General features: G+C 41.8%; 1 protein-coding gene across 1 annotated transcript; it reads left to right on the top strand.

Annotated features, from left to right (window-relative positions):
* Positions 1 to 3,788: 3,788 nt before the first annotated feature.
* On the top strand, positions 3,789 to 11,819 carry tgm8 (transglutaminase 8). The gene is made up of 13 exons (XM_030779108.1): positions 3,789 to 3,844; positions 4,383 to 4,553; positions 5,766 to 6,047; positions 6,168 to 6,349; positions 6,687 to 6,815; positions 7,029 to 7,206; positions 7,607 to 7,742; positions 8,300 to 8,409; positions 8,984 to 9,226; positions 9,518 to 9,805; positions 10,534 to 10,697; positions 11,068 to 11,201; positions 11,645 to 11,819. The coding sequence occupies exons 2-13, from the start codon at positions 4,391 to 4,393 to the stop codon at positions 11,817 to 11,819; spliced, it is 2,184 nt and encodes a 727-aa protein (XP_030634968.1). The 5' UTR covers positions 3,789 to 3,844; positions 4,383 to 4,390.
* Positions 11,820 to 13,135: the final 1,316 nt, after the last annotated feature.

Genomic DNA, 13,135 nt, shown 5'->3' with positions numbered 1-13,135 from the left:
AGAAGTCATGGAAAATGGTTTTCATGGGAGAATTGCGTCATTTCCAACACCCGAATTTGTGTGAGGTCAGGTGCATGAGTAATTTGTTTCACGCCAGCAACATGTTGGTACATAAAATGTAATAGCAGCGAACAGCCTTGAGGTGATGTATTGAGGAGCGCCCCTTTACGCGGTATGCTAATCGTCGACGTCAAGAGAAAGCGTGCAGCAAACCCATATCTATTGCAATTCGGAAAAAGTTTTGCCGTCTTTCAAACATTTTAGGAAATGTTTTCAAGCAGCGTTTTAAAGTCGATCAGTTATAGAGTCATCATACCACACGGTACACCGTTAATGTACTAATTTTATCATTATATTTGGTTAAAACGTTTACGATACCGTGTTGCCACTAAGAAGAAACTTTTTGACAACAGATATTGCCTGTGTGTAAATGCTAGATTTTTAAATTCCATATGGTTTAATGGATATGTAGCTGAAGTCATGGTATTGTTTTCAACGAGAGTTTACAAGGAGACAAGCCTCAGGACGAAATTCTATCGAAAAATGTTTGTTTTGCTGCACTCCGAGCCAGCAAGCAGCTAGCAAAAGACAGAGATGCAAAAATAATCCCATAAGATCGTATGTCTTCAAAAAAAAAGTTCGAAAGAGCCTTTCTTCTGTAAAAACTAACGACAGATTAAAGGCAAGGATCGAGCGATCTAAACTCACTTGACTGTTGCGAAGAAACCGTAGCTGAAAACAGACTGATTTCCATGGTAACTATACAGCGGTCAGCCCATTCTAAGCAAGCGTGCGAGGTAGTTCTGAATGGAATGATCATTACTCTTTGTAAAACTTGACCGTGCACGTTCAAATCAACATGTCTAAAAGGGTGTCACTTAAACCAACAGCAACACCTTATTCTTCTCTGGGTCTGAAATTCTCTAATCGCAAAAACGAAACGAATGAAGTGACATTTAAACTCATCGTGAGGTTACGCGACACGGCAGAAATGTTTACTTTGACCAAATGCCACAAGAACATGACGATGAAGGAGCTGAAGACAGCACTGGAGCTGGTAGCAGGAATTCCCACGGACTTCCAGAGATTATTTTACTTTGACCAGTGTAGGTGTTTGCCGCAAAATGTTTACTACCGACTTTTGTAATTAATGTTCATAAAAATCAGTGACCCACCCGTTGTATTATGCGTAAACGGCACGACTGTTCTAAAACTATTTGTCGACAGCCTACATTTTATAGACTATGGATGTCTTTACTTATTCTTCTGTCCCTGACTAAGGTGATTTAAGGGAAGACTCCACGGTCAGCTATAATGACATAATTCCCGGATCCACACTCACTTTAGCAATCTGGCCATACAACGGTTGGCCCGAGCTGGTGAGGGCAGCCGCGGACGGCGATGTGACAAAAGTGAGTCTGAAATTCCCACGTAGGTCTACATATCATTTTCTGAAATGACACATAAAAGTAATCACCTACTATTTGTAAATCTGTTAAAAACTTTTGAGTTCAGTCAGGTTATGAGTCCAACCTCACCCATAAGCATTGTGAAATGCCAGTCTAGATGTCATACCCAGCTTTATCCCAGTTCCAACATCTAACAAGTACTATCTATCTAATTCTGTCTTATGTGCCCTCCTCTTCCAGCTAAGGAGGGCTGTTTTTAAGCCAGCTCCGCACCCCTCGTATGAGAAAGGGCCAGCTCCCTGGCGGTCTCATCGACTCTTCTCAGCTCTGTACATCAGTGCCCACCGGGGGCACATTCCTGCTGTTCGCTTCCTCATACACAATGGTACGATGCCCAACATAATACCTCTCTCCTGCAGAATATTACAAACCTTGAGTATAGAGAAATAGACTTATTTCTTTGCTCCCCTTCTTTCTTTGTCTCTCTTTCTCTCTCTGTCTGTTTCTCTTTCTCTCTCTGTACATATATACTCTCTCTCTCTCTCTCTCCATATATATATATATATATATATATATATATATATATATATATATATATATATATATTTATTTATATATAAAATCTTTCTGGGTAGGTGCTAACTCCAAAGGTCAGACCCCTGAGGGCCATGGGCCCCTCCATGCGGCGGCAGCCCTGGACCAGGTCCAGTGCCTGCAGGAGCTGTACTCCAGTGGTGCCCCCCTGAACCTACAAGCCTCCACAAAATGCACTGCCTTGTCAGTGAGTGTGCTCATGGGACATAAGAGGGGAACCCAGCTGCTCTCCATGCTCCACTGGCAGGAGCGGGCGTCTGGGGTCCACCTCAAAGCGCATATAGACTTGTCCGAGCTCTTTGCACACCAGCACTTTGACTCTAGGCTGCCAACGTGGCACAGGGGCACCCAGGCCCAGATGTACATGGCTGAGCTGGGTGGCAGAGGGTGCACAGGCAGACACATGAACACATCAGTCAGGATGCCCAAAAACAAGCAGACCAGCGGAAGCCTCTCAGGACAGGGAGATTTGTGGAGCTCCAAGAATCATGGGCGTTAAATGCTCCCACCAACAAATTTGCTTATGGTCTGTTTTTGCATCCCTGAAAACCATGCTTGGACATGTGGAGAGCTGTCAGCTTGTGCTAGTATCCGTTTCATACTAGAATCACACTGCAAGAAATCAGCGGGAGATATCAGAGGAGGTCTTGTATATTTGTTTATTCACCCAGTGTATTGCTTGTTTGTATGTGTATGGTCTCTGTGAAAATAAATGTCTCATTTTTTCTCTCTCTTAAACTCTGGGTCCCATTTGTCAATAAATCTCAACATTGGTACAAAGCACAAAAACAAGTTTTGATCATTTAAGTGCAGAACAGCATAATTTGCTTAGAAATTCCTGAAAAATCAAGAGCAGTGAATCTTACTGTAAAAGGTGTTAAAACACACACACACACACACAAGAGGTGTGTGGTAGTTTAGATAAGCCCTAATGAAATGACCTAATGGAAAACCTTGTCTGAAATGACATAAAGTGATGTTAAAGGACATTTAAATAAACACATGCATGTCTTCATTGACCTTCACTAAACGTTTCACTGCTCAGATTACATTAGGTCTGAGTTCTGTACCAGTGAGAATCAGTAGATTATCACATGTCAAAACATCTGTCCATACAGGAGCTATGACATGACATGTTGATTTGTGTTGACATATGTGACACAGAAGTGATATCAAACTTGTTGTTAGGCTTCATTAAGGCATTCTGAGGAAGGTAGGTGTGGTTATGTAGGGAATTGCTGGTTCTGACTCTACAACTCCTAAATGTGGACATTCATCTCTGGAGAAATACAGTGAAAAGTGTAGTCATCTAGATGATCTGTTTCATGTTACAGATATGAATTGTGAGGCAGTATTCCGAACAAAACTAGTTTTCACCTTAAAGTGCCATGACAATCCCAAAATATTTCTACTTTTTTCATTGTTGTTCTTCTGAAACCTTGAGAAAATGATCTTATTACCGGCTTCATTTTTTCATTTTAAAATTGATCTCTTTCCTGCTAAAAGCATAGCTTATTTTGTTTAGAACAAATTTATTCATTTTTCGCTGTGATGAAAAAATTGCATTACAGACTGGGCTGTGATACACCCTGCTGATGAAACTTGTACGAGTCAGTTCATGCTTTCAGTGACAAAGCATCTGCTATCACTCCAGTGGGAGTGTCAGTCTTACTCCATAACTAGAAAGACATGTTTGGTGGAGAAAAGGGGAGGGGAGAGCATTTAAAAACCCCTGAGCTCCTGACAAACCCACAAGGTTTTCAGCCAGTGATTACTCACAACCATGTTTAGCACCACGACTGAAAGACACGAGCCACGGATACCATCCTATGCTGACATCAGTAAGTCATCTATAACTTAAAGATTTTGTCTGAAACAGCTGTCTTTTTGCAGGGAAGGGGCTATAAGATTTTTATTCTATTTTTGGCTATTGGGAACAGATACTTTTTGTTATAATAATAATAATAATAACAATAATAATACAAGTTTATTTTGAGCCCAGTATCACTATTTATAGTCTCAAAGGGCTTTACAGGTCCCTAAGCAAAGTCAAATCAAAATTATATTATCCATAAATTAGAGAAAATAGATAAGCCTTTAGTTTGGTTTTAAAGTTATGAAGAGGTTTGAAGTTATGAAGTTTGCCTCCCTAATTTCTGTAGTTAGACTATTCCAGAGGAAGGGAGGGCCTAAGCCTCCCACACACAGAACAGTGTCCTCAGGTTCCTCCAACAGCCTTAATGTTATCATGAGGGAGAGCCTGAAAAACTTCAACTTTTTATTCAAAATGCTTTCTTTGGGATTCTGAGAGATGTTAAGAAAATTTATGGCTTTTTTCTCTTGTCCTTGTCTTCACCCTGAATCTCTCTTCTTTAACAGACCTTACCATGGTCCAGCTCCACTGTGTAAAGAATAACACAGCACATCACACCAATGACATAGCAGTGGACCGTCTGATTGTCAGGCGTGGACAGCCCTTCCACCTGACCTTCCACATGGGGAGACCCTTTGTCTCAGGACATGACTTTCTGGAGCTCACGGTGGAAACAGGTATGAGTCACTGCAGAGTTACAGAGCTAATGCAGTGCTCTGTGATGTGTGACATCAAAAAAGAAGAAGAAAATGCACTAACCAAATAATGTCTGATACTGTGACTCATTTAATATGTTCTAAAGACCAAACCTCTCCTCCTTCTTTATCCACTCACACTGAAATCAATGCTCACTTAAGCCTCCCACACACAGGGCAGCGTCCTCAGGTTCCTCCAACAGCCTTAATGTTATATGTGTTAGATTGCCCTCTTAATAAGTACCAATTCGCCTTTTACATATATTTTATATAAGAGTGAGACTGGGGCTCTGTCCTCCCACATGCTGCTGCGTGTGTGATCAGTCAGAGCAAGTGCAACCTGACACTGACATGGGTGAAACTTCGGCTGAGGCATGTGTAGGAGTGGTGCATAGTTGGTGAATATGATAATCTTTATTTCTTCATCAAATAAAAACACACCTCTTTCAACAGATGTGAGACAGTTGTAGACCTTGAAGAAAGCTAGGTTTTTTTTCATTGGAAGATCTGTGCATTGAAGATGGGCAGGGGAACATACTTGTACTTCTGCCGATCACAGTCCTAGAGAGTCAAAGCCCTGCTGCTCTTTGTTTTCACCTCTTAATTAGACACCGTTCTACAGAATAGGCTGCCATGTACACCCTCCAGCCAATCAGAGACCACATGTATATGGCTGCCAAGGAAAACAGGACTTTGGCCCTCCAAGACTGTATTTGGACACTCCTGCTCTAAGAAGACAGCCAAAAAAACCTGAGGGATAACACAGTTTTGTTTTTCTTACTTAAGTAAGATCTAGTCCTCCAAGTAATACATCTAGTCCATTAAAAACTGTAAGACAGTTTGTTATAGTACAGCTTTGCTGACTGCGCTGAACTTAGCAGTCTGACCTGAGTGGGTCTGAACTCAGTGATAACTACCAGGAAATACTCAGACCCATACACACAGAATGATACCTTCACAGTGAAAACTGTAAATTGGGTTTTAGTTTAATTACTTACTGTTTGGTGTCATCAAAACTTAACAATAATTTTCTTTCCAGTTTACCTGTCAATGTTGTGAATTCATGTGGGGCTAAATGCATGTGAATTATTATCTTCCATCTCTGTCAGTATAATTATGACTATGTGTATATGCTTATTTATGTCACATGTGACGGTATGTGACTATACGTGACTATATGTTTAAATCTCACAGGGCCCGACCCCTCAGAGGCTTTGGGCACTAAGACAGTGTTTAGGTGTGAGAAACACAGTGGAGTGAGGGATAAGAAGTCCTGGAGAATGGAGGTCTCCGAGACAGATGCCACCACAGTCACCATGTCCATTGTCTGCTCTGCTGACGCCAGCATCGGCCTGTATACCCTGTCTGTGAAGACAGTCTCTCTTGAGAGTGAGACAGCACGCCTGGGCAACCTGCTGGTGCTCTTCAACCCCTGGTGTGAAGGTGATGCACTTTGTCATCTTCATCTCCTAAATGGTGACTCCTGAACTGATAGTCACATGTATTTAGTCCTGAGGGCCCACAAATTGTTTAGTGACCGCTGACACTCTAACAACTGCTTTTTTTTTTTTCCTTTAGCATTGAACTGAAAACAAGTAATCCTACTGAAGTTATATTTGTTAGCCAATTGTCTGTCTCTTGCTGTGACAATGCGTGCAGAGGACTGGGTGTTTTTACCAGACGAGGAGGAGCGGCAGGAGTATGTGATGAGAGAGCAGGGCATTCTCTACAAAGGAACAGGAAATTACATCACTCCAATGGCCTGGGACTTTGGGCAGGTAGCCTTCTATACAGACCCAATCAATCCTAGACATGTCACAAATATAGAGGACCTATTACTTTATATTACTTATGTTCACAAACAAACAAATAAGAAAGTGGGACTTTTTATTGTACTGTTATTAGTTGTACTGCTCACCAGCACTGGCTGAGTCCTATTCAGAACTCCTATTCTACAATGTTAAAAATAAAAGAAAATAGGCTAACACAAACCAAAATATTTTGTATCCACGACTGTAACACAAAATATATTATGTGTTAACACTCGATTAATCTGTATCCTAAATTTGAAAAGTGATTGATTTAAATGTGGATATATGATGTTTTTTGCTCCAGTTTGAAGATGACGTTATAGACATTTGCCTTACACTCCTGGACATGAACCCAAAGTGCTTAAAAAACGCGAGCGAAGACTTCTCCGCACGCTGCAACCCCATCTACGTCAGCCGGGTGGTCAGCGCTATGGTGGGTATTAGCGTTCTCCTCCCGGCAAGTGACTCACATAACAATGTCCAGATTAAAGTAACCATCCATTCAGTCAGATATCGTGTAAAGTAATAATTTCTGATGGTATTGGTAACTGTTGAAAAAGTGACCGAAAGTTTTCCGTTGTCAGTCAAGATAAGTATGATGGCATGCCGCAACACTTGTGTAATTCCTCTTTTATCCGTCGTCTAGATTAATTCTAACGATGACCATGGCGTGCTGATGGGGCGATGGTCTGAGCCGTATTTTGGCGGTGTGAGTCCCGCACATTGGAACGGCAGTGTGCAGATCCTGAGAAAGTGGATGAAATATGACTGTCACCCGGTCAAATACGGCCAGTGCTGGGTGTTTGCCGCTGTAATGTGCACGGGTTTGTGTTCCTGGTGCTCATAGCCTCGCCACTCTCAACTTCCGCATTTAGTTAGACCATAAGAGAATGAACCTGTTTACAATGGCAATCTTCCCCTAAACAGACACATTAAATTACAGCATTATTATAACATACTCTGCACTTTTTTCATAGAAAGGTTCTATAGTATGTTAGCGAAGAATTTTTTTCCTACCCAGTCTGAATGTACTTTCTGTAAGTGGCTCTTGACATTTGTCAAGCGAAGAAAGTTGTAAATGCAAGTCATTGCATTTTGTTTTGTTATGGCACTCACTGTTAGGGAACAGACAAATTAGTACATACAGATTAACTGAGGACATAACAAAGTAAAGCTGTTCAGTCAGAAGGACATTCTCTCAAATGACTCTTCTTATCCTTGTAGTTCTGAGGTGTTTGGGAATCCCCTGCCGTGTGGTCTCAAACTACGAGTCAGCCCACGACACAGACAAAAGTCTCACTGTCGACGAGTACTTCTCTGACTATGGCGTCAGACCAAAGCAGACTCAGGATAGTGTATGGTGAGTGTCACGAGTGTCACAAGTGTCACTTTGTCATTTGGAACAGTATACAGTCATTTGGCTAATTTACCAAAATTGTAAATTTCACCAGAGACTGATCCATTTACTTTTGAAGAGTACTGGTCCATCATGAACAGTTATATTTAAATTTCTTATTCATCCCTGTGGTCTCAGAAAGGTGAACCCAGAAAGGATTCTTAAAAATATTAGATGACAGTGACATCTTAAGTTCTGTGACAATGTGACTTCTACAGGGCCTTGGGCTCTCCTGAAAATACAGCTATAGAGCAGCTTGTCTTTAAAGTGTAATTCAGTGGTAAATGATGTATTAGATTTCTTATGAGAAAAGGGCTCTGTCAGGTTATGTAATGCAATGACAGTGTCACATATTGCTGAGTTGCTCTCTGTATTTTATGGCTCATTGGCTTAATTAAGCCCCATAGCAAAACAAGGAATCAACCCGCCCCCCATCCTTCATGCAGTTATGACATTCTGTTTGTATGAGTTACGTCAAAAGACAGAAGAGTGTGAACCAAGTTTTTTTTTTCCTCACAAAGGAACTACCATGTCTGGGTGGAAGCATGGATGAAACGTCCAGACCTCTCTAGCACTTCCATTTATGATGGCTGGCAGGTCCTTGACCCAACTCCGCAGGAAAAGAGCTCAGGTATTGCTTTCTTCACTACTTACCTCAAACCTCCACACACAGCAAACATAGTGGTACAGTAGTTATTTTGTTTGAGTGCTTTTTGTGATACAGTGGCTGATAAAGTACTGTAAACGCTCCATGGAAAAAAACATGAACAAAGAGATTGAAGTAACTGAATTGCAAATTCTAAGGGAGGTACAGTGGTGAATTACATTAAGCTGAATTGTAGTGCCCATTACGTGTAAACTACAAAACACATCTGACAATGGCATTTCTGTTAGATGGCAGTCTGTGTGACAGTTTGCTGATGATCAGATCCTTCAGGAGAGAAACAGTTTTTCTCTGTCAGGCTGGTTAGTTTTAAATGAGCTGACTGTTTGAGGGACTATGAGACACAGCTGTATCTTCGAATCAGAACCAAGCCGGGGCCAAAGGTCTCTGTGAGCAGGGAGCTGTCCAGGGTCCTTGGTCTCTGACGGCTTTCTGCCAACTCAGCTCAGTTTGTGGTCTTGGCAGATGTTCTCCCTGCCAGTGGTGAAAGACTTCAGGTCCTGGGTCTGTTCTTACATTCTTATGTTTTTCTATTTCCCAGGGGTGTATTGCTGTGGTCCAGCTCCAGTGAAAGCTGTTCTGGAAGGCCACACTGATGTTAAGTATGATGTACCGTTTGTGTATGCGGAGGTGAACGCAGACCGTATCACCTGGCTGGTGATGGCCAATGGTTCAAAGAAATGCATCCTCTCTGACACCACCTCGGTCGGTCAGAACATTAGCACCAAAGCTGTCGGCAAGGACGCAAGAGTGGACATTACGGCCAACTACAAACAGAATGAAGGTGGGTTTGATGGTTCAGCTCTTTATAATAGCAATTATAATGTTGAGATGAGCCAAAACCCACAGGATGAGAGGCTGGGTCTGGTATGTATTTAAAGCATCTGATTAATCAGGGCTGTGCCTGTATTCTGATATGTCCATTTTCCCATTTCTTTTTACCAAAAATAAACAGAGGAAATAAAGAAGTGGCATTTTTTGGTTAAGCTAAAGCGACATATACGTCCATATATTTCATCCTTAATTATACCAACCCATCTCAGACTTTTTTTTCCGGTGAATTTCTAATATGCAGGTTCAGGGAAGGAGAGAGAGATTTACAAAGAGGCTGTGAAGAGAAACCTGAACAATAACAAAGATTCAGACTCCACCCTGAAGCCCCCTAACATGTCGATGAAAATCGAGGAGGTCGGTAAACCAATAAGTGGAATGGACATTGCCCTTACTGTGACTCTGCACAGTGACCATCCCACTGCTCAGAACCTGTCTGTCCACATCAACGCCCAGGCCATGAGGTACACTGGCATCCCTGCCGCTGACATCTGCTCTCTCTTCAAAGAGATCCAGCTTCAGCCCAATGAAGGTAATGCACTGGTCAGTAGATACTACTGAAACACAGATCTATTCCCAAACGTTGTCTACAAAATGAGTTTTCTTCCACTGGGGAACAGTGTGTCACTCGCCTGGTCATGCTGAACCCAACAAACAACAAGTTCTTTGACAATATTGCTCACTGAAGAGTTGTCTACCCGCGTGTGTTTGGTGATACATCTGGAAAAATTCCCTATAGATTTCTGCATAGTGGTTTTGGAGAACAGAATCTGTCGACTTTGTCAGGTTCCTGGTTAGGCTGTGTAGTCACAGAGATGTGGTCCATCTGTGGGATTCACTGCCCCCTCCACCTGTGCCACACTCACCCAGTGTGACCAGCAGCCTCAGGGAACTCTCAGACAGCCGTGGCCATTAAAGCTTCCTTTCCTGGGATATTATATTGTTTGACTGGGGCGGTGAACATGGGGGAGTGGTCGAAGCTGTAGAGACTGGCCTCCAATGGTGGGACTTATCACTCACTGCAGTGACTCCAGTCATCTGAATCAGTTCACTGGAAAGATTCATTCACCAATTCATTCAACGACTCGTTCAGTACTGAAATTCATTTACTAATTCATTCAATGGCTCGTTCAGAAATGAAGTCTGAATGACTGAATGTGTTTTGTTTAGTTTATACCTGTACAGAGATTAAATGAGAGAATTTATATTCTTTATGATGGACATGTCATGTTAATTTATGTTTTTCTGCCTGTCTAACAGATCAGAGTATCCCAATCACCATTCCCTACTCCAGTTATGGTCCAAAGATGCTGACAAACAACAGCATCAAAGTGACTGTCATTGCCACAGACAAAGAGGACCCTAAAGAGACATTCCTTGCCCAGAAGGACATTGTGCCACAGAGCCCCACACTCAAAATAACTGTGCGTTTGTCAAATATCAAAGCTCCACAAGTCTCTTATGAATCCTCATTCATTCACAGTGATGTTGACATTATACTGATAACTGTTGGTGTTGCTAGTGTTGGACCTGAGTGTCTTGGGCATGGTTCTGATGGTTCTGGAAGCTGAAGTAAACCCTAGCTCACAGTGGCAGAACATTAATAGCATGGTATTACACAGGGTCTGAATCAGTGCAGCTTTAAGATGATTTTAAAATCATTCAGCAGTGAGGCCAACGGACAGTCTGTTTTAATTGAATTGTACTGATCATATGCTGTTGCTTTATTTGTATAATGGTTTTGCTGAGCGATAAAGCATTTAAATCTCTGTGTGTGTGTTCCCTGTATCCCAGACCAGTGGGATCCCTATGCAGTACAGTCAGATGAGTGTGGAGGTGGCTTTGGAGAACCCCTTACCTGTGGCCCTGAAGGACTGCACCCTGTCTGTCACCGGCAGCGGCCTTCTCCGACACACTCGAGAGTTCCGGTTAGAATTTCTTTTTTCTTTGTCAGTGGGCGTAAGAAAAGTGTGGATCGCTGTGGATAGTTAGCTATGCAGAAAAAAGCACTGAAGTGCCAGAGAATGTTATTATTCCAAATAGTTCTCATGGTCTCACGGGCAGTTTCTGGATTTTTTTTTATTGGTGGGGTGGGAGCCTAGGTGGGACCCTTACTAAAAACACTGTTCAGATTGATCCTGATCTGTTCATTTCAACAAGGCCATGGCTCCCAGTTAGTGTGACAAAAACAGCTTTAGCTCAGCTCGTTGGTTAGTTAGGTACTTAGCTAGTTAGCCATGAAAACTCTGACCTCCGACCTGCTGTCTATTCTTTGTTTATTCTGGAGAAAATAAACACACTTGTTTACTATGACAGAATAGTCCCACTTGGCAATATATTTTATATTTTGTGTTTATATTTTGTTGTACAGGTTCCCTGAGGTGGGAGCAGGCCAGACGACAAGGACAGTGATCAGCTTTTGGCCTTACAGACCAGGCCCTAAGACACTGGTGGCTAACTTTGACTGCCAAACATTCAGAGACATCAAAGCAAGCTGCAACGTGGACATCAGAGCTTCCATCAGCTACTGCGGGATTTTGTATTAGATTGCACTGAAGTAATGGAAGACATTACACTGACTGAAATACACACACACACATACTGAAACAGGTATTATTTTGGTGCTGTAACTCCTCTGTACAAGGGTGATCTTATAATAAAAGTATTGTAATCTCAGAAAAAAATGTTTTTTTCTCAGTTTAACACTTTACACACAATGTTTTTTATGCTTTGTTTTATGCCTCAAAAAAATCTGTGAAATGTCTAAATGATTATATAACTAAATTGAAGTATTAATCATCTTTGTTTCTGACTGTATTACATGGTTTACCTTCGTTTTACACAAACATAGGGGAATTGAAGGTATGCTGTGTGGGAAAACTGATTTCTGCTTCACTTCAAATAAATTATCTCACTAAGTTCACTCAATCTGTGATGATTTAGTTGAAATGTTAAATATGAAGTCGCAATGAAAACTGATTTTTTTTTTTTATCTGTTTTGGCCTCTGGTAAAATAAACACTGATTGTTTCTGTGTGTATTTAGTTGAACTTGAATTAATCTTAGATGATATCTTAGATAAAATGCCACAGAACTGTACACAGACACTCCAGAAAATATTCTGACCATGAAGAATGCATAAAGAATGTATAAAGAATGTGTGATATGTGGTTTCTGAGATGTTTTGGCTAGTCTACTTGGTTTACCCCAGACTGGAGCAAAACCAGACTTAAATCTTGTTGAAGGCAGAACAGCACACTGGGAAAACTGCTGTGAACACCACTCTGGACTTGACCACCAGCAAACAGGTCAGAATTCACCCTGTTTGTCCCTCAGCACCATGATATGTCCACTTCCATCATGTCAATTCACCAGGGAGTAGTCACTGAAACAAAATAGCCTCACACATTTATGCTCCCTCTGGACATTTTAAAGCCACGCATTCTGATCTCAGTTTGCGCACCCCTCTGTTTGCCTCACAGATGGTTTGGACACTGTAACGATAAACTGCAGACTGCACAGATTAACCAGATTAACTCAGACAGTTTTGTGTGTCTCAGATCTCAGATTCTGACCTGTGGATTTGGGCCTGGGTCTGATCTACCTCTGTGACACTGCACACTCCCATGGGAAATACAGAGAATACGGAAATACAAAGAGATGCTGTCACTTCCCAGCTGCATGTATTCTAATTACACTAGTGTCCACAGAGACTCTACTTCTTCTATTGGTGCAGAACTCACTCACTCACTCACTAACTCGTTATCTAAGCCGCTTAAACTTATTAAGGTCGTGGGGGGTGCTGGAGCCTATTCCAGCGCTCACAGAGCAAAAGGTGTGGAAACACCCTGGACAGGTCGCCA

This window comes from Chanos chanos, chromosome 7 (assembly GCF_902362185.1).
Source record: "Chanos chanos chromosome 7, fChaCha1.1, whole genome shotgun sequence".
Lineage (NCBI taxonomy): Eukaryota > Metazoa > Chordata > Actinopteri > Gonorynchiformes > Chanidae > Chanos > Chanos chanos.
This window is presented reverse-complemented; position numbering and strand designations above follow the sequence as displayed.

Coding starts and splice junctions, on each gene's coding strand:
- tgm8 (XM_030779108.1), top strand. CDS start 4,391: ATGGTCCAGCTCCACTGTGTAAAGAATAACACAGCACATCACACCAAT. Junction 4,554..5,765: donor GGAGCTCACGGTGGAAACAG/GTATGAGTCACT, acceptor TAAATCTCACAG/GGCCCGACCCCTCAGAGGCT. Junction 7,207..7,606: donor TGCCGCTGTAATGTGCACGG/GTTTGTGTTCCT, acceptor TTATCCTTGTAG/TTCTGAGGTGTTTGGGAATC.